The 20,429-nt window shown below is 34.3% G+C and overlaps 1 protein-coding gene across 1 annotated transcript; it reads left to right on the forward strand.

Moving 5' to 3' along the window:
- The first annotated feature begins 13,423 nt into the window (after positions 1-13,423).
- Positions 13,424-15,720, forward strand: LOC116021828 (probable disease resistance protein At1g52660). Its single transcript, XM_031262312.1, is given in 3 exon segments — positions 13,424-13,556; positions 14,508-15,543; positions 15,546-15,720. Coding segments are annotated over 2 exon segments (1,074 nt in total). The 5' UTR covers positions 13,424-13,556; positions 14,508-14,516; the 3' UTR covers positions 15,593-15,720.
- The last annotated feature ends 4,709 nt before the right edge of the window (positions 15,721-20,429 follow it).

Genomic DNA, 20,429 nt, shown 5'->3' on the forward strand with positions numbered 1-20,429 from the left:
CTTCTTATTTATCAATGCTATATGAAATAATATTTTACTAACAATTTAGTGTGTCAAGAAGATTTTAGCGACAATTTTTTATAACCACGAGAAAAATCGTTAATTTTGTTTAAATGCTTATGCACCCATCTCAGACCATTTACAGGTAAACAATCAATCTTGAACCACCACTAAAATTTTCAATTCTTTTTATAACCCTCATTAAATTATATTTTCAATAAAAAGTCACATTTAATAAAAATATCCAAAATTTTATTATTTATATCTTTTCTTAATTAAGTTAACATATACTCCGTCCTTCCAATTTAGTTGTCTGACTTCTCTTTTTATTCTATGTAAAAATAATGTTAAAATTTTAAATTTAAACATTTATAACTTTTTACTTTTTCAAATTTATCCTTTTTTCTTTTTAACTATTAAAGTGGTTCCAACTTATTAGGACTCTCTGAGTTTGAGTCACGTTAGGACTAGCTATCCTACTCTACCTGAGACTCCCCTTGTATGTATATCTCCTATTCCTCATCATTGTAATGGTTCAATTGAATCAATACAATATTCAGTTCTCATCTGGTATCAGCTAGCCTAGGTTTATTTTCCAATGGCTGACGGCTCTGTTAATTCTTCCGAACGGACCGTTTCTGATGCAGCTATTTCTTCTACGGTTTCTTCAGCAGCCGCTTCTCTGTCTGCTACGCATCACTATGTTAGCATTAAGCTAACGAACAAGAATTTCTTGTTTTGGAGGACGCAGGTTATTCCGTTTCTTCGTGGGCACGACCTCATGGGTTTCGTTGATGGCACGAACTCTTGCCCTAATCGTTTTCTTCCCGTTTCTGAAGGCTCCTCCGCTGCTGCTGCTCTACCCAACCCGCTGCATGCTCCATGGGTGCGCCAAGATCAGGCGGTCCTTAGCATGTTAATCTCTTCACTTTCGTCGGAAGTTATGTACCTCGCAATTGGTTGCACTACGTTGCGTGATCTCTGGTTGGCGCTTGAGCAGGCTCTCGCTTCTTCCAGTCAAGCTCGGATTATGCATATTCTTGGACAGCTGTAAACAATACGCCAAGGTGATGCCTCCGCCGTCGACTACATTGCTCGTGCGCAAGTTATGGTGGAAGATCTAGCTCTTGCCGGCCGTGCGGTTCCTTTGGAGGATCAGAATATGTATATTTTCAGAGGTTTACGTCCAGAATATCACTCTGTCGTAGCCTCTTTGAATGTTCGAGGTCAGCCGGTGCGTCTTCCCGAACTCGCCGATCTCCTTGGCTCGCATGAGTTCGCTACCGATGATAGCTATGGCAGTGTTCCAGCCCCTACAGCTGCGGCTTTTGTTGGCCAGCGTGGTAGTGGAGGTCGGTCGCGGTCTTGGCGTGGCGGATCGAATCGCCGCGGTGGGAATCAATCATGTGGCGGTGCTGTTTTCGCCGACCAGCAGCAGCAGCAGGGCGGTGGTGTGCAGCGTGGACGTGGCTCGCATGGCGGTGGCAGGTCACGTGGGCGACGTGGTGGTAATTGGCAGCCTCAATGCCAATTATGTGGCAATTATGGCCATCTTGCACCAGCCTGTTTTTCTTTAATTGGCCGTGGACTCCAAGCTCATTTAACATATGCTGAGGATGCACCGAATCTTGTGTCTGACTCGCATCTTTGGATTCCAGACACTAGGGCGACAAATCACGCGACCCCTGATATTGCTGCGCTCTCTACATCTGAAGAGTACACTGGTGGTGATGCTCTTCGAGTTGGTGATGGTACAGGTTTGCTTATTAGTCATACTGGTCATGCTTCTTTTTCTAACCCGTCTAAAGTATTTAGGATGTCTAATATTTTACATGTTCCTGGTTTGTCTTCCTCTCTTTTATCTGTGCAACGCTTTGCAAAAGATAATAAAGTCTTTTTTGAGTTTCATCCATCCTTTTTTGTTGTGAAGGATATAGCAACCAAGGCAATTCTTCTTCGCAGCAATAGTTGCGGTGGTCTCTACACGCTGCCCATTCCGAAAAAACAGTCCCCGTGCGTTTATCTCGTCCCGTGCTTCCTCTTCCTTATGGCATGATCGTTTGGGACATCCTCATCAACGAGTCTTAGATCGTATTCTTCCTTTTTGTTCTATTAGTGGTTCTAGTCGCAATAATCGTTGTACTTCTTCTTTGTGTTCTGCGTGTCAATTGGGCAAGTCTGCTCGTTTCCCTTTGCCACGTGTAGACTCTGTTAGTTCGAATATTCTTGATTTGATTTATACTGATATTTGGGGACCAGCTCCTGTTTTGTCTTCTTCTGGTTATCGTTATTTTGTTCTTTTTGTTGATGACCATTCTCGTTACACGTGGTATTATCCTATGAAATTGAAGTCTCACTTGTATGCCATTTTTGACAAGTTTCGTGCCTTAGTTGAACGGTCATTTAATCGCAAAATTAAGGCTATTCAGTCAGACTTAGGAGCTGAATACAAAAAGTTACATACTGTTCTTCTTCAGTTAGGGATTAATCATAGACAATCCTGTGCCTACACTCATAAACAGAATGGTCGTGTTGAGAGGAAGCACAGGCATATTGTCGAAACTGGTCTTACTCTTATGGCTCGTGCGTCTGTTCCATCTCGTTTTTGGGACTTTGCTTTTGAAACTGCTCTTTACTTGATTAATAGAATGTCATCTAGTGTTTTGCAGAATTCCAGTCCTCATTTATTGTTACATAAATCTTCTCCCTCATACTCTTTTCTTCGTGTGTTTGGTTGTCTTTGTTATCCTCACTTGCGTCCTTATAATCGTCACAAAATGTCGTATCGGTCATCTCCTTGTGTCTTCTTAGGTTATCCTGAGTCTTTTAGGGGGTACAGATGCATGGACTTAATGACTAATAAGATTTATATCTGCAGACATGTACACTTTGACGAGAATGTGTTTCCCTTTGCTAGTAGGGTTGCTGTGCCATCTCCTCCCTCTATGCAGAAGTCGTGGGCTGAATCGGTTTTACAGGTATTGCCATCTTCTCTTGCTGATTCTGCTCAGGCTGATTCTCCTGTCACCACCACTGCTGCTCCTACTCGTCAAAGAGGACGACCCCGTGGCAAGTCCACACGTCCGACTGTTCGCTCCCATGCAATGGCTACGAGGAGTCAGTCTGTGGCTCCACTTTTGGCTCTCTCTGCTCAGGCCTGTCCTACCGAGCCCACTTGCTACACTCGGGTAGTTAAATTTTCTGAATGGCGAGAGGCAATGGATCTGGAGTTCAATGCACTTTTGCACAATCAGACTTGGGTTCTAGTTCCTCCTCGCCCAGGTATGAATGTGATTGGGTGTAAGTGGGTTTTTCGTACTAAACGTAAAGCTGATGGTTCAATAGAGAGGCATAAGGCGAGACTTGTGGCGAAAGGGTTTAATCAAGTTCCTGGTCAAGACTTTTTTGACACCTTTAGTCCGGTTGTGAAACCCACTACAGTCAGATTGCTTTTGAGTTTGGCTATTTCCTCAGGTTGGGTGGTTAGGCAGCTTGACGTACACAATGCATTTTTGAATGGTGATTTGGCTGAGACTGTTTATATGCGTCAACCACCCGGGTATGCTGATGCTCAATTGCCTGATCACGTTTGTCTGTTGAGGCGTTCCTTATATGGCTTAAAGCAAGCTCCACGAGCTTGGTTTAATCGGCTGCATACTTTTTTACTCTCTGTTGGGTTTATAGCTTCAAAGACTGATGTGTCATTATTCTATTACTCTCGTGGTTCTGCATGTGTGTATCTTTTAGTATATGTTGATGACATTTTGGTAATGGGGACTGATGAGCTACTAGTGTCTGATTTACTCTCTAAACTGTCTAATGCTTTCAAAATTAGAGATCTTGGTGAACCTGGTTTCTTTCTTGGAATTGAGCTAGTCAAAACTAGCAATGGTGTTATTCTTTCTCAGCAACGGTACATGTTAGACATCTTGAAACGGGCTGGAATGACTGATTGTAAACCTCTCGCCACTCCTATTTCTACATCGAAAACTCCATTGCTTAATTTAGATTCATATGAAGATCCAACGAAATACAGGAGTTTGGCTGGTGCTCTCCAGTATCTCACAATTACACGGCCAGACTTATCCTTTGCGGTCAATCAATTGTGTCAACATATGCATGCTCCAACATTGTCTCACTGGGAGCAGCTAAAACGAGTGCTCAGGTATGTCAAAGGCACCCTCTCATTCGGCTTGCGTGTAACTCAGTCAAATTCTAGAGAGCTTCATGCTTTCTCTGATTCTGACTGGGCTGGTTGTCCTGAGGACCGTAAATCTACAAGTGGGTATGCAGTGTTTCTTTGCACCAATCTTATCTCTTGGGTGTGCAAGAAACAGAAGACAGTTGCAAGATCATCAACGAAAGCTGAGTATAAAGCCTTGGCTGATGTTTGTGCTGAGGTCATATGGATCATGTCCTTGCTGCGTGAGATCAAAATTGATGGCATCCTTACTCCCAAATTATGGTGTGACAATCTTGGTGCTACTTATATGTGTGCGAATCCAATTTTTCATGCAAGAACTAAGCACGTGGAGATTGACTACCACTTTGTTAGAGATAGGGTTGCCAATGGAGATATTCAGGTTAACTTTATTTCCACAAAAGATCAATTAGCTGATATCTTTACAAAAGCTTTGCCTAGTCCTAGATTTTCTTTTCTTAGGGACAAGCTTCAGGTTAGTAGTTTACCCTGCGCTTAAGGGGGAGTATTAGGACTCTCTGAGTTTGAGTCACGTTAGGACTAGTTATCCTACTCTACCTGAGACTCCCCTTGTATGTATATCTCCTATTCCTCATCATTGTAATGGTTCAATTGAATCAATACAATATTCAGTTCTCATCCAACTCACCACTTTTTAAAAAATAAATTTGAAAAAGCTGAAAAAAGTTTGAAAAAAAAAGAAATAAAAGAAAAATAAATTGCATAATTTCAAATCCTATTGTTAATCTGCTTTGTAAATTATAATTTTCCTGTTTGGATGCCTTAAACTTATACCCATTACAATTTAAGGCTTATTTGATTTATGTAGCTTGAAATGAGATGTAGGATTGAAAAGTTTCCTTGTTTCTTTGTCACTAAAGCTGTGCTAAAAGCTACTGAATGCTTTGTGGCTTTTTTAGTAATGTTATTAAGTGGCCAGCAGGAAATATCTCTATTGTCGCATTTATTGACTTAATCCATATAATTGATTTGGTGCACCACTCTTTGGAAATGAAAGGTTGAATTCCTGGCGGAGCCACTAAGTTGAGGTTGCCACTAAGTTACGTTGCTGGAGCCGGGAGGATCCAACTGATTTACAGGTACTTCTTTATTTACCTTTAAAAGCTAATTAGTAATTACATACAAATCATTGGTGTGTCCGTTATTCTGTCTCTTGAGCAAGAGAGATAGAGAGTCACATAAAAAGTTGAGTTGGTTATCAAATGTTGTGTGGACACATTTTAAAGAGGTGGGGGTGGCTACAGGCTTAAAGTTTTTAAGATTTCACTAATATTCACATTAAGAATAAGCATAGCACAATGCAACTAAAATTCCAATTAAAAGATCAAGCAATTATAAAAAAATTTAAAAATTATGCGAATGAATCTTTTCCTGTTCCCTCATTTTGACCTAGTCAATACATCCCATCAGTTCAATTTATACTTTGAATACTTGATACTGATTGACTGCCAAAACTAGTGCTGCAGTTTCCTCTTTCTGTCCAAGAGTGCTCATTTGCAAAAGCTGGTTACAAACTCAAATGAAGGAAATGGTGATGAAATGCACATTCGTGATTCCCGGAGGGCACACTGCCTCTTAAATATGTGCCAAGTTCTGTTATGGTATGACCGTAACACTGAATGCTTACAATCTGAGTATCTACAAATGAACGAAAATGTCGAGAAAGTCATTTACATTGATGTTTTCTTGAACTTGAGCATACTTAAAAGCTGGAAGGATTTGATAAAAGTTCTTCAAACCCCAAAATATTGTTATTGTTATTGAATGATATACTTTTGTTTCTAATGATGTACCATTACATGCACAATGCTATACTTTTACTATTGTAATTGAGTTTGAATTTTTTAATATAAAATATTTTACAATTATATTATTGAACTACTATATTATAGGTTTAATGCAGATATGTGATATTAATTAGTGGATGAATTTTATTTTTTGATAGAAAAAAATTGTATTAAGTTTGTAGCTAAATACCTAATAACAATAAAAATGGCAACGAAATAGCGACGGAAAAAATCCCTTGCTAAATTTAGCGATGAATATTTATGCCGTTAAGCTGTAGCTAAATGGCATCCAAGGTAAAGAATATAAACAAATTAGCGATGTTTTTGTTTGGTATAGCTATGGAATATCTGTCACTATATTTTGCGATGAAAGTTTTTGTCATTATTCACTTGCAAATTTTGTAATCAAATTGTCGTGGAGAGGAAAATAGCAACGGATTATTTTAGTTTAGTGATAGAATGTTCTGTACCTAAATTTAACGATGGAATTAAATTGCATCGCAAAGCTTTAGCGATGGACCAATTTTGTGGCTAATTCGGAATTTTCCTTTTTAGCGACAAAAACTTTCGTCGCTATTTTCGCTTTTTTTTTAGCATTAGTGGATGGTTTTTAGTACAGAGAATATTTTATCATTGAAATCACTATGCATTGCAGCCCCAACCAAATTATTGTTGGATCTTCAATTCATGGTTGATTATTGAATGAAATGCAGGTGTCGTTGATTGTCATGAGATCATAAGGGATGATTATTGTAGCCAGAAGTTGTCATTGTTCAATTCGGAATACATGCTTTGGAGGTCTCTCATGTCTCTATTTTATGTAATATTTATTAATATTACTCTATATTTCATTGAGTTCTCTAACAGTAACATTGAGTTTCAATAATTAAAACACAAAATTCTTTTAATACTTATTTCTCCATAACTTTTAGTGAATTCTTTTATGATATCAATATTGTACTCATCGGCATCACTTCAAGAAAAAAGTGACAAAAATATATGTCAAATCTTTTATAGAATGTTGTGTAAAGCTATGGAGTAAAAACTGTCTTGTTGATTAATGATCAAATGAGCAGGCTATAAATAGTATACAATGGTGGAGAAGTAGCATAAGTTACAACAGAAACTAGCCTACAGGAATAAATATAGAACAGATAAATAACTGTAGAAAATATGAGCCACATATAAGCTTAACATGTTGATTTCTTCCTCTGAAACTATTCATTGCATTTAGCTCAATCCATTAAATCCTATAAAAAAAAATATTTCCCTACTACAATTTATTTTTGGATTTTTTCACTAAAAATGCTTTTACAATTTTTTTTGGGAAAATGACACTTTTTCCCCCTATGTTATGTGCATATAGTACTTTTTCCCCCTGTGTTATTAAAGTGGCAGTATTCCCCACTGAAATGTTAAATTGACATTGTTACCCTTAAAAATAATTATTTCATTTATTTTTCTTCTCCAACAAATTATTACTTATATGTATGGATGATCACAATTCGGTTCGAACTTAACCAAACACTGTAGCAATCATACCGAAATAGTATAGACGGTTCTGGTTACGATTCAGAACCAAAAAAATAAAATTAAATAATTATTGAACCTTGAACTGTAATTTAACCATAGTCATATATAGTGAAAATGATCAAACACTTATTTTGATAAATCGGTACGGTTCGGTTCCAATTTCGATTTTGAACTGCCAATCAAAACTTATTTATTTATTTATTTATTTTTATAATTTTATTTCTTATTTAAAAATAGTCTAAATTCAACAATTATTTTATTTTATTTTATTTTAAGGGCAAAAATGTCAACTTAACATTACAGGGGAGAAAACTACCACTTTTAAAATAATTTAGGGGTAAAAACTGCCACTTTAATAACATAGGAGGGAAAAGTGCTATAAGCAAATAACATAGGGGAGAAACTGCCATTTCCCCTTTTTTTTTATAATTTTTTCTTAGCACGAATGGTTGTAGTGGTGTGTGTTTTGAGCATAAATAATATATAAACATAAATGTTCTATCCAATTAACAACTTAGACTTTTAATTGAGATAGAGTATATGCTTCAATTATGTGCATTCGATTAATCAAAATTTTTAAATTTTTAATCATGAACTGAAATGAAGTTTCTATTACCGAATTAACCGAACTGAACTTTTTTCGGTTACATTAATCAGTCGATTAACTAAAATATTTGAACTAAATTAAAAGATTATGAAATTATATATGTATGCCTATTATGTATGTGTGTGTACACATTAGGTGTGGGGAGGTATGGTGCATTTTTTGGATCTGTGGTGCATTTTTGTGGCGCATTTGTGTATTTATTGTACTCAAATTTAGCTAGAATAGATTGAATGATCAGAGGTTGAAAGAGTGTTTCCTTTATTGTTGTTTGTATCCTGAAGATGAGCAGATTGGGAAGTATGAACAAATACTGAAGTTGGTTGCACAAGGATTATGCGAAGATAGAAATGAGGGACATTCTATATTGAATAAACTAGTAGACATTTTCTTATTGGAAGGGGGAGAATGGTATGATAAGATGCATAATTTAATGAGAGAAACGGCTCTAAGGAGCTCAAAGTTCTTGGTCAATTCTCGCCTCACTAAAATTTCAGAGGATAGACATTGGATCCCTGAATTGGAGAAAGTTTCCTTGATGAGAAAGTGAAATGAAAGAGATTCAAGATGGCTTTCCTCCCTATGCCATAACCTTTCAACCTTGATTTTGAATAGAAATTGGTGGCTTAAAAGAATTCCTGAAACTTTCTTGTTGTACATGGCACAGCTTAGAGTCCTTGATGTAAGTTATAACAATGAGCTTGAGTATCTTCCCAATTCAATCTCAAATTTGGAGAATCTTTATGGATTATTTCTTCGATATTGTGAAAAAATTAGTTGTTTGCCAGCAATGAAGAAGCTGATGTCATTGAGGGTGTTAAATATTGAAGGTTATTGTTGAATTAGGGAATTGCCTCAAGGCATGGAATGTTTAGTTAGTCTCCAATATCAATATGTAAATACATGGAGGCGCACAAGCATATTGGAGATTCCAAACTAAGAAATCATAGATGCCTCCAATTGAAGTATTGTCCGAGCTTGCAGAGTGAAGAAGTGAATTGCTTGCTGTATCTCAAGAATTTAAAAAAAGGTATGATGAATTGCACAGCTTCAACAACACAGTGGTTAAAAAATTTGAGTAACTGGAATGCTACCACATATCTGTAGGCTAGGGTGATTACACTGACTTGGATAGTAAAATGAAGAATATGTACTTCAAGGGAATCAGTTTTAAAGGGGAAAGAGGCCAGGTGGTCAAGAAATTTAATTAGTTTTGCAGCTTCCTGCAAACATTAGTTATTTAGAAATTAGATACTGAATGGGTGCATAGCAGACTATTTCCAATCAATGAGTAATCTGAGAGAACTAAAAGTAGATGATTGCGAGGAAGTAGAGTGGATTTGAATAGGGAACAAATAACAGAAAATGCAGCAACCAACACTTACTAGTGCCACCCCATTAAAGAGTCTTATGAAGTTGCATTTCAGTAAGCTGCCAATTTAATAAGTGTGTGTAAGAGAGAAGATGTAATTCTTCCAGCTAATTGCACCTTCTCTTCCCTCAGACACCTCTCTATCTCCAAATGTGATAGTATAAAGAAGTTGTTGCCACGTGAGCTATTGCAAAATCACAAAAACCTCGAGATGCTTGATGTGAGAGACTAGCGCCAACTACAAGTGGTAATAGGAGTTGGGGAAGAAGAAGAAGATATAGGTAGTAGTAATAGTAGTATAGGTGCATTTTAGTGTTTGAAGTTATTAGGACTCTCTGAGTTTGAGTCACGTTAGTACTAGCTATTCTACTCTACCTGAGACTCCCCTTGTATACATATCTCCTATTCCTCATCATTGTAATTGTTCAATTGAATCAATACAATATTCAGTTCTCATCTGGTATCAGCTAGCCTAGGTTTATTTTCCAATGGTTGACGGCTCTGTTAATTCTTCCGAATGGACCGTTTCTGATGCAGCTATTTCTTCTGCGGTTTCTTCAGCAGCCGCTTCTCTGTGTGCTGCGCATCACTATGTTAGCATTAAGCTAACGAACAAGAATTTCTTGTTTTGGAGGACGCAGGTTATTCCGTTTCTTCGTGGGCACGACCTCATGGGTTTCGTTGATGGCACGAACTCTTGCCCTAATCGTTTTCTTCCCGTTTCTAAAGGCTCCTCCGCTGCTGCTGCTCTACCCAACCCGCTGCATGCTCCATGGGTGCGCCAAGATCAGGCGGTCCTTAGCATGTTAATCTCTTCACTTTCGTCGGAAGTCATGTACCTCGCAATTGGTTGCACTACGTCGCGTGATATCTGGTTGGCGCTTGAGCAGGCTCTCGCCTCTTCCAGTCAAGTCTGGTTGGCGCTTGAGCAGGCTCTCGCCTCTTCCAGTCAAGCTTGGTTGGCGCTTGAGCAGGCTCTCGCCTCTTCCAGTCAAGCTCGGTTGGCGCTTGAGCAGGCTCTCGCCTCTTCCAGTCAAGCTCGGATGGCGCTTGAGCAGGCTCTCGCCTCTTCCAGTCAAGCTCGGATTGCGCTTGAGCAGGCTCTCGCCTCTTCCAGTCAAGCTCGGATTATGCATATTCTTGGACAGCTGCAAACAATACGCCAAGGTGATGCCTCCGCCGTCGGCTACATTGCTCGTGCGCAAGTTATGGTGGAAGATCTAGCTCTTGCTGGCCGTGCGGTTCCTTTGGAGGATCAAAATATGTATATTTTCAGGGGTTTACGTCCAGAATATCACTCTGTCGTAGCCTCTTTGAATGTTCGAGGTCAGCCGGTGCGTCTTCCCGAACTCGCCGATCTCCTTGGCTCGCATGAGTTCGCTACCGGTGATAGCTATGGCGGTGTTCCAGCCCCTGCAGCTGCGGCTTTTGTTGGCCAGCGTGGTAGTGGAGGTCGATCGCGGTCTTGGCGAGGCGGATCGAATCGTCGCGGTGGGACTCCGTCGCGTGGCGGTGCTGCTTTCGCCGACCAGCAGCAGCAGCAGGGCGGTGGTGTGCAGCATGGACGTGGCTTGCATGGTGGTGGCAGGTTATGTGGGTGACGTGGTGGTAATTGGCAGCCTTAATGCCAATTATGTGGCAATTATGGCCATCTTGCACCAGCCTGCTTTTCTTTAATTGGCCGTGGACTCCAAGCTCATTTAACATATGCTGAGGATGCGCCGAATCTTGTGTCTGACTCGCATCTTTGGATTCCAGACACTGGGGCGACAAATCACGCGACCCCTGATATTGCTGCACTCTCTACATCTGAAGAGTACACTGGTGGTGATGTTCTTCGAGTTGGTGATGGTACAGGTTTGCTTATTAGTCATACTGGTCATGCTTCTTTTTCTACAAAAGATCAATTAGCTGATATCTTTACAAAAGCTTTGCCTAGTCCTAGATTTTCTTTTCTTAGGGACAAGCTTCAGGTTAGTACTCTCTGAGTTTGAGTCATGTTAGGACTAGCTATTCTACTCTACCTGAGACTCCCCTTGTATATATATCTCCTATTCCTCATCATTGTAATTGATCAATTGAATCAATACAATATTCAGTTCTCATCGAAGTATTCTCGGGGAATGATGCATTTTAGTGTTTATATCTCGGATTTGTAGTATTTTGTACTTTCCGCAAACAGATGAATTAAGAATTTACGGAATTATACCTCTTGTATTTTATATTTTCTGCAAACAGATAAATTAAGCATTTTGGTGGTGATCCATCTAATTTCAAAAGGCTCCTCCCATTACATTATCACTATAGTTAAAAAAAAAAAAAAAAAAAAAAAAAAAAAAAAAAGGAATCCACCAACCTTCCAACAAAAAGGGTCGCAGAAAGCTCAAAGTTTTCTGTAACCCCATGCAACCCTTGTACAAGGGTTGGGGTCGCGGAATCTCTTGTACAAGGGTTGCGGATTAGTGTTTTTATGCTAGTATCTACTTAAACACATTACCATTACCAAGTACTTTATTATTTCATTACAATTTCGATTTCAATGTTTGAAACAAAACACCTTAGTTGTTTAATTAAAAAATGTAATGTAAGAAGAGAAAGATTTGATGAAATTTTTTAAACGGCAAATAACATTACTCATCATATAAAAAATAGTAATAAATTACCGACATTTAATTATGATAATCAAGTACAGTTTTACAAATGAAAGATTAAAGACAGGCATAGACTTAGCTTAGACAAGTCTTGGTCTTCCAACTGGATATGTGGCATTGGATTCTTATCCAATCCCTATGACTTTCTTTAGCTACAATAATTGACTTCAAATAATTTGGAGTCCACCGGACACTAGCCTCAAGTATCTACTCAAATTGCCTGCATGGGCAGTTCAACTGTATTGATCACAGGGATGAAATTTGGGAGAAGAGATCAGGGATCGAGTCCCACCAACAACAGTGTGAGAGCAACCTCTTAAAGTGGGAGGGACTTCTTGTGTGCAGTGAGCAAAGGTCTAGCAACCTCTTAAAGTGGGAGGGACTTCTTGTGTGCAGTGAACAAAGGTCTAGCCCTTGTGTTCAGTTGAGTTACCTCTACATATTTCTATAGCAGACTAATTTTATATTTTTAGTTTAATTAATAACTTATTTTTAATATCTTTTTTATACGTTTTTAATTAATAATCAATATCAAATTTTTTTATTAAAAATTTATACCTATATCACTTAAATACAAGGTCTTTAGCATTCTTTTCAACTCATTTAAGGAATGCAAAATATTATGTAACATTACGTTTATTCTAATTGAATTTTTATTGTCTTGTTATTGATAAAAGTATAGTTAGATCACAATATTTATTTCTTTTATCAATTATCTCCTTAGGTATTTCCTTGAAGTTTCTTTGCTCCTTCAATGAAATTTCTCATTGAATAGTATCATTGGATCTTAAAGTTTTAATTTTCTAGTCAATTTAGACATTTACACACCCCAACAATGACAATTGTTATACTTAATTCCTCAAAAAAATTGAAGAAAATTTCTCAAAATTAAAGTATATGAGTTTAATTTGTTACATGATAAGTATTTATTGATTATAAGATATTAAAAAAAAAATTAGTTAGTTAACACACGAGGAACTAAATTAATGATTATTTAATACGTAAGGAATTAAGAAGTAAAAATCGAAAAATATTGTACATATATAATATATAATTATCAAAATAAAAAAAACAATTAAATTTTAATAATACTGTATAAAGTATATGCAGCAGCCCAGAAAATAGATAAAATTAAGTTGTGACTGTTCACATATAAGACAACAGAAATTGTACAGAAACAGCAAATAACTTTAGGTGGGGTTTCCTTGAAGTTTCTTTATTCCTTCCATTGAATTTCTCTCATGACTTTGGTGTTAATTTATTTCAAAAAATTTTGAAGAACAACTCTCTCTCTCTCTCTGCAGATAGGCTTCTGGCTTCTTCATTGTTTGTAAGCTACCGCTAAGTTTGAAGTTTCTAAACACAAATTGTAGCTGTTGCATTGCAGGTATGCATCTATTTTCTTGAATAAGTCGATGAATTTTTTATATTTACATAAAGCATGTTATTGTAACGAGTATGATAAAAATAAGTTTAACAAGTTTTAGTTTTTCTCTGCAGCAAATACACCGTATTTTGTTCGATCTAAAGCATTAAATTTCAAAAATTTCTTAATTTTCATTATAAAAATAAATTGAAGTAAAACATTGAAATTGGCTAACTTTAAGTCACAGCAATTTTATAGAAATAATTTCAAATTTAAAATATATATATACAAAATTTTGAAATTATATTTATGCTTCTTAATATATAGTATTTTGGACTCATCCACTATCATGTTGCATCATAACTATTATATTCTTCTTGATTCTAATTAAATAATTTGTAGTGCTACAAGCAATTTAATTATCACAAGTTCTTATATCTGAAAATAACGTATTACAAATAGACTTTCATTCAAGAATTGATGTTAAATATTGTAGTGGGGAGAAATTAGAACTGCCACCAAATTAATTACTATTAGACATCAGTTTTTATTTAGCATTACGATTTAGGGTTTTAATTTATAAAATAACATTCAAGCTTCAATCACATAAAAAAGTGACAATTTAAATTAGGGTTTTTTTTAAAAAAAAAAATTACACTAATTACTTCTATTATTTGAAATGGGCACTTTTTACTTTCTTTTTGGTTACTTTGTTATTTTTATAGAGTACTTTTAACTATTATATATTACACTTGTGGTGTCTAGACTCTAGATCATGCACTTTTACTCTTTGAAATGTGTAATCTTAACATTTTTGCTATGCACGTAATATTATCATTTTTATAGTACACTTTTAACTATTCATTTTTTATTATTGCTCTGTAATCTTAACATTTTTACTCTTTCTGTGTAATCTTAAGTGTTTTATTTTTTTGTTCAAATTACTCATTTTTTGACCATTCTTTTTCTTAGAAGACAAAAATGGAACAGATATTCTCGTTTGGTAGTAAAATGGTTGGAGAATATATGGGTTTTGATGAAAATTTGGAAACACTAAACGTTGAAGTAGATCAACTTTACGAGCAAGCGAATGACATAAAAGCAGAGTTGATGAACATAGAAAGAGGAGGGCAAAGGAAGAGAAAACGCGAAGTGGAGAGTTGGCTTCAGCAAGTGGAGCAGTTGAAAAAACACTTTGAAACATTCAAGGAAAGCATACAAGGTAGGGGATTAATAATGACGAATGCCTGGAAGTTAATAAAAGCACAACAACTCGAAAGGATGACAGAAAGAGTTAAAAAGCTTAGAGATGAGGGCAGAAATATTAGTGAACTTACACTGAATGTGAGTATGGTATATCAACTCAATGTTGATCAATTATCTGGGACAACGTCTAAATTTAATTTAGAAGAAATATATGGATGGGTGGAAGATGAAAATGTTACTAGTATTGGGGTGTATGGAACAAGAGGTGTTGGGAAGACAACCTTGGTTAAACATATATATAACCAAATCCTTCAAAACAACCCTCGTGTTAATGTTTACTGGGTTACAGTTTCTCAAGATTTTAACATTAGAAAATTACAAGATAACATTGCCAAAATTACTGGTATTACAATTTCTGATGACGAGAATGAAGAGCAAAGGGCTGCTATTTTACGCAACCATTTAGTGGGAAATAATGTTGTGCTCATATTGGATAACGTGTCGGACAACATTCACTTGGAGAAATTGGGTGTCCCTCCTAGGGATAAGGGTTACAAGCTCATTTTAACTACTCGGCTACTAGATGTGTGTCGTAAGATTGGATGCCAAAAGTTGTTCAAAATTAATGTTCTTAATGAGGAAGAAGCTTGGAATTTGTTCAAGGAAATTTTAGTACAAGATGATCATACTGTACTCACCGATGCTATTGAAAACCATGCAAAAGAATTGGCAAAAAAGTGTGGTGGCTTACCATTGGAACTCAACACTGTAGCTGCAAGCATGCGAGGGGTCAATGATGATCACATTGGAGGAATACCATTAAGAATTTTCCAAATGGTTCTACTTATTAGGACTCTGTATTTTATCATATTTTCAAAATGGTTCTACTTATTAGGACTCTATATTTACCAATCATGATCTAGTTAGGGTTATGTCTTATATCCCTATAAAAAATCCATTCATGCATGTACTATGAAAATTAAATACAATTGATCAATAATAAAATTCTCTATAGAAATTATTATTCTCATCTGGTATCACTAGACCAAAACGATCCAAGGCTACCAATTCACCGTACCCTAGTCCATCCATCCCATAAATACTCTACAAACAATGCATCACTTTATTCCCCTCAAACTCTCCTCCTCCAATTATTTATATATTTTGGATTGGAATGCTCACTTGTTTCTTTTCTCAGTGGTCAAAATCTCGATCAGTAGATAGTCAAGATTCCTCTATTTTGCCCATCTCATCTTATCTCTGTTTGATGAAGTTATGTATGTTGCTATGGGACATACCACATCGGCATAGACTTAGCTTAGACAAGTCTTGGTCTTCCAACTGGATATGTGGCATTAGATTCTTATCCAATCCCTATGACTTTCTTTAGGTACATTAATTGACTTCAAATAATTTGGAGTCCATCGGACACTAGCCTCAATTATCTGCTGAAATTGCACTCTTTCAAGCTGCATATTTCTTTAACAGACTAATTTTATATTTTTAGTTTAATTAATAAGTAATGTTTAATATCTCGTTTAAACATTTTTAATTAATAATCAATATAAAAAATTTTCATTAAAAACGTTTAATTATTTTTTTTGTCAAATGCCTCCTTAGGTATTTGGTTGAAGTTTCTTTGCTCATTAAATGAAATTTCTCTTGGAATAGTGCCACTGGATCTAAAAGCTTTTCAATTCAATTTAGGCATTTAGGCACCCCAACAAAGACAATTGTTATACTTAATTTCTAAAAAGTTTTTTCTTAAAGAAAATTCCTCAAAAGTTGGTGTACTGTACTATACTCAATAACTTTTATGCACTAACCAAGAAATTAAATGAATATTATGTGCACATACTATGCATTATACAATTATATAAAGAAATACATATACCTAAATCTATTTATACAAAATTTAAAATTTACATAAATCTTTTGATTTCTAAAATTATTATCTATATTGTTACAATTATAATATATATGAATTGAATACAATTATGAATAATCAATTTAATCATATAATCTCATTTATAAATGTATTTAAATTTGTACATGATTAGAGATTATATTAATCATACAAAATTTTATTTTAATTATAATTTTAATTTTAATTTTGTATGCAATGAAAATGTATAACTTGCCAAATATATGAGAAGACCAACTATATTATTATATTGTATTTAATATTTTTTTAATTTCTTTCAAAATTTTCAACATATTTTTTTAAATTTAAATTCATAATTACATGATTATTTTCATGCATCGCAGGAATAAAACACTAGTTATATTACTTTTATCCAAAAATTATTGGGTCACATATTTGACTTTCATTTTTCATTGTAAAAAGATATAATATGGTAATAATTAATATATGATATTTACCAAATAGTTTTTTTTTTTTTTTTAATATAGGACTTTCACATGCATAACTTTGGTGCATTAAAAATAATATTTTAAAAATATTTTTAGTTTTCTTTAATTATATTAACTTATTTTAATATTGGACTCAAATCTTAACACAATTCACGTAAAAATGCCTAGTAATAATAGGATGATTTTGATGATGCTTAATTTTAAAATGATATTATTTTAAAATTTATATTTAAAGCTAAATGTAATTTAAAAATAGTTAAATAAATAAAACAATATGTTCCTTTCTTTATATGTCATTTTAATATTAACAATTAATATAGTAAGCCGTTAACTTACCAATTGTTTACTGATTGTCAAATACTCGCTTATAGATTTTAAATCACAATTTTGTTCGTCATAATTATTTTTTTTAGATGAAGTTTCGGTGGAAGGTATGATGGAATTTCTCGTGACTTTTTGTCAAAATTTATATGAGGAAATTTTGAAGTCTAACTAATGTTGCAAAAATCCTGCTTAGGCGCCGATTAATCGCCGCCAGGCGCTAGGCGCCGGTCAACCGCCTAGCGAATGAATCACCTTATTCGGTGGTCTAGGTGGCCAGCTGACTAGGCCGCCTAAGTGCCAGCCGCTTAGGCGCTGACTGCCTAAGCTTCTAGGCGTCGACTAGACCTCCTAGCTAGGCACCGACTAGGCCGCCTATTTGGCCGATTAGCTATTATTCCTTTTTTTTTAATAAGTTATTTCACTCAAAACAACATCTTTTGAGTGAAATAACTATAAATTGTTAAATCTCTAGATATTTTTTATGTTAATATTTCATATTTTAGTATTAAATATTAAAGTATTATATAGTTTATAATTATTAGTCATTAAAAATTAAAAATACTTAAACAAATTTTTAAAAAATAAAAAATACACGAACACCTAGGCGCTGATTAATCCCTGCCTAGTCGCCCTAGGCGCTAGGCGCCCCCTGATCGCCTGACGAGCGCCTAACGATTTTTTCAACAATGAGCCTAACTGACAATATATCATCCAAATCTCTAATAAGTTCCAATTTTCAAATAACATCAGCCCCAAAGGTATGTGTAAATTATATATTTTTGTTAATACCCTTCCAAGATTTAGTGTTAATTTATCATAATTAAAATTTAGTTAAGAGTTTACTCCTTATAAGTTTATAATAATACATTTACTGAAAGCATGTGAGTAGTCATGATGTTCACAGTTGGAGTCATGGCATTACGGAATTCAGAATTCTTCCTTTCATGCTGAACATTAATTATTTATTCAACCATTACTGTCAGCCCGTTTAGTTCGCTGAAAAATATTTGAAGGAAATGGAATTCAAATTCCATGGAAAACAAATTACTAGAAAAATATATTCCATTATTTGGTTGGTGGAAAAGAAATTAATGGGAATATGAATTCCATTGTTTGGTTAGATTTGGAATGGTAAGGAATTATGAATATAAAGACCAATATGCCCTTAATAATTAATAGTGATAATAAATTATATTATTTTGATGAGGGTAAAGTTGTCTAATTGCTCAATACTTTCTTCCCAAACTCCTTGGAAAACAAAATACCAACTCCTAGCAAAGAATTTGTTTTCCTCTAGTTTTGGGAACTCAAGTTCCAATGGAAAATATTTTTCATCCAACCTGGAAAAACACATTTTCCTTCACTTCATGGAAATCCATCCAACCAAACACCCCCTTAGGTGAAAATTTTAAAAGTACAACAATTATAATATAAAGTATCACTCAATAATTTTTCACTCAACTTGTTGGCCCATATGTGCATAGTTTCTAAAAAATTTCTACCCTAGATATTTTTGTAATGTCTAATTTAATTAATATGATGATTTCTCAATTATGTCTTTCTTCACTTTTTCATTATTGACTTAATTAATTGTTTCATATATGATAGATAGTTTGAGTACTATATATGATAGATAGTTTAATATAACTAGATTTATAATTTTAGACTGTAAAATATTTGAAATGATTTATAAATCTTACATTTCATTTTTGTAATAAATTATTTCTATGTAATATGTATGTACTTTTCCATATATTTCATCTCATTTATCTAATAAAGTATTACATAAAATATGAGACAGTTTTATGCAACAATTATTTCTAAAATATTACTCTGTTCTATTAATAAATAAATATTTAGAGATGATTTTTATATTATTGGACATAATTCTTTTCTTATATTAAATATTTGTTTAATGCATATCTACGAAAAGTCTTGTTCTTCCTCTGCAGCAGCATTTAAAGCATTTATTATTTGTGCAGATATGGCCAGCAAATATCTGTACCATTAGATTCCTGTCCATTCTCTAGGGCTGTTTTGTGGTACACTGATACACAAATATTTAATGGGTTCAACAACATCAATTAAGTTAGGTGAACATTTTAAAGTTATATTAATTGCTCCATAAAAAATTATTTATTGTACACTTATTCTGATCTATTAATAAATAAATATTTAGAGATGATTTTTAATATTATTGGACATAATTCTTTTCCTATATTAAATATTTGTTTAATGCACAAAGCGGGTATTGCGATTAGTACGACAAGTCTTAGTCTTCCTCTGTAAATTACTAGTATGTTACCCGTGCGATGCACGGACTAAATTATGTTATATTACATTATTAAAAACTATTAATGTTATGAAAATGAACAATAAAATTGATGTATACATTTTTTAAAAAAAAATTGATGTATACAATTTATGTAATATTTACAATTTGTCAACAAACGGAGTAGAGATTGATTTGTTAAACACTAAAAAAATTTAAAATTTCGTGCATCCACTGTAGCAGTTTCAATTCCTTCAATAGATATTTGATTCCCGAACAATACGACTACATTTTTTCATGAACATCAAAATCAATAGGTTAAATTCTTTAAAGTAGTAAAATGAATAACAATTAATTGAATTTATAAACTAATAAATTATTCACAAAATTCATGAATTCAGCAATACGACCGGTACATTTATGAAATTATTATTACAATATGATATAATTAGTATTAAATTATGAATATGTTAATAGACCAAAATATAATAATACTTAATACTTCAATACAAACAAAAAAATAATAATTAGCATTAAAAATGAATAACCTTAATAATAATAATGATAAAGAACAAATAATTGATAACAATTATCATCAAAATAATAATAAAATTCGAAGTAGTAAATAATAATTAGTAATAAAAAACTTTTAGAATACAATGGCTACTAACAATAATAACAAAAACAATAATATGAGTTATATAAACTATATATATATA

This window comes from Ipomoea triloba, chromosome 6, assembly GCF_003576645.1.
Source record: "Ipomoea triloba cultivar NCNSP0323 chromosome 6, ASM357664v1".
NCBI lineage: Eukaryota > Viridiplantae > Streptophyta > Magnoliopsida > Solanales > Convolvulaceae > Ipomoea > Ipomoea triloba.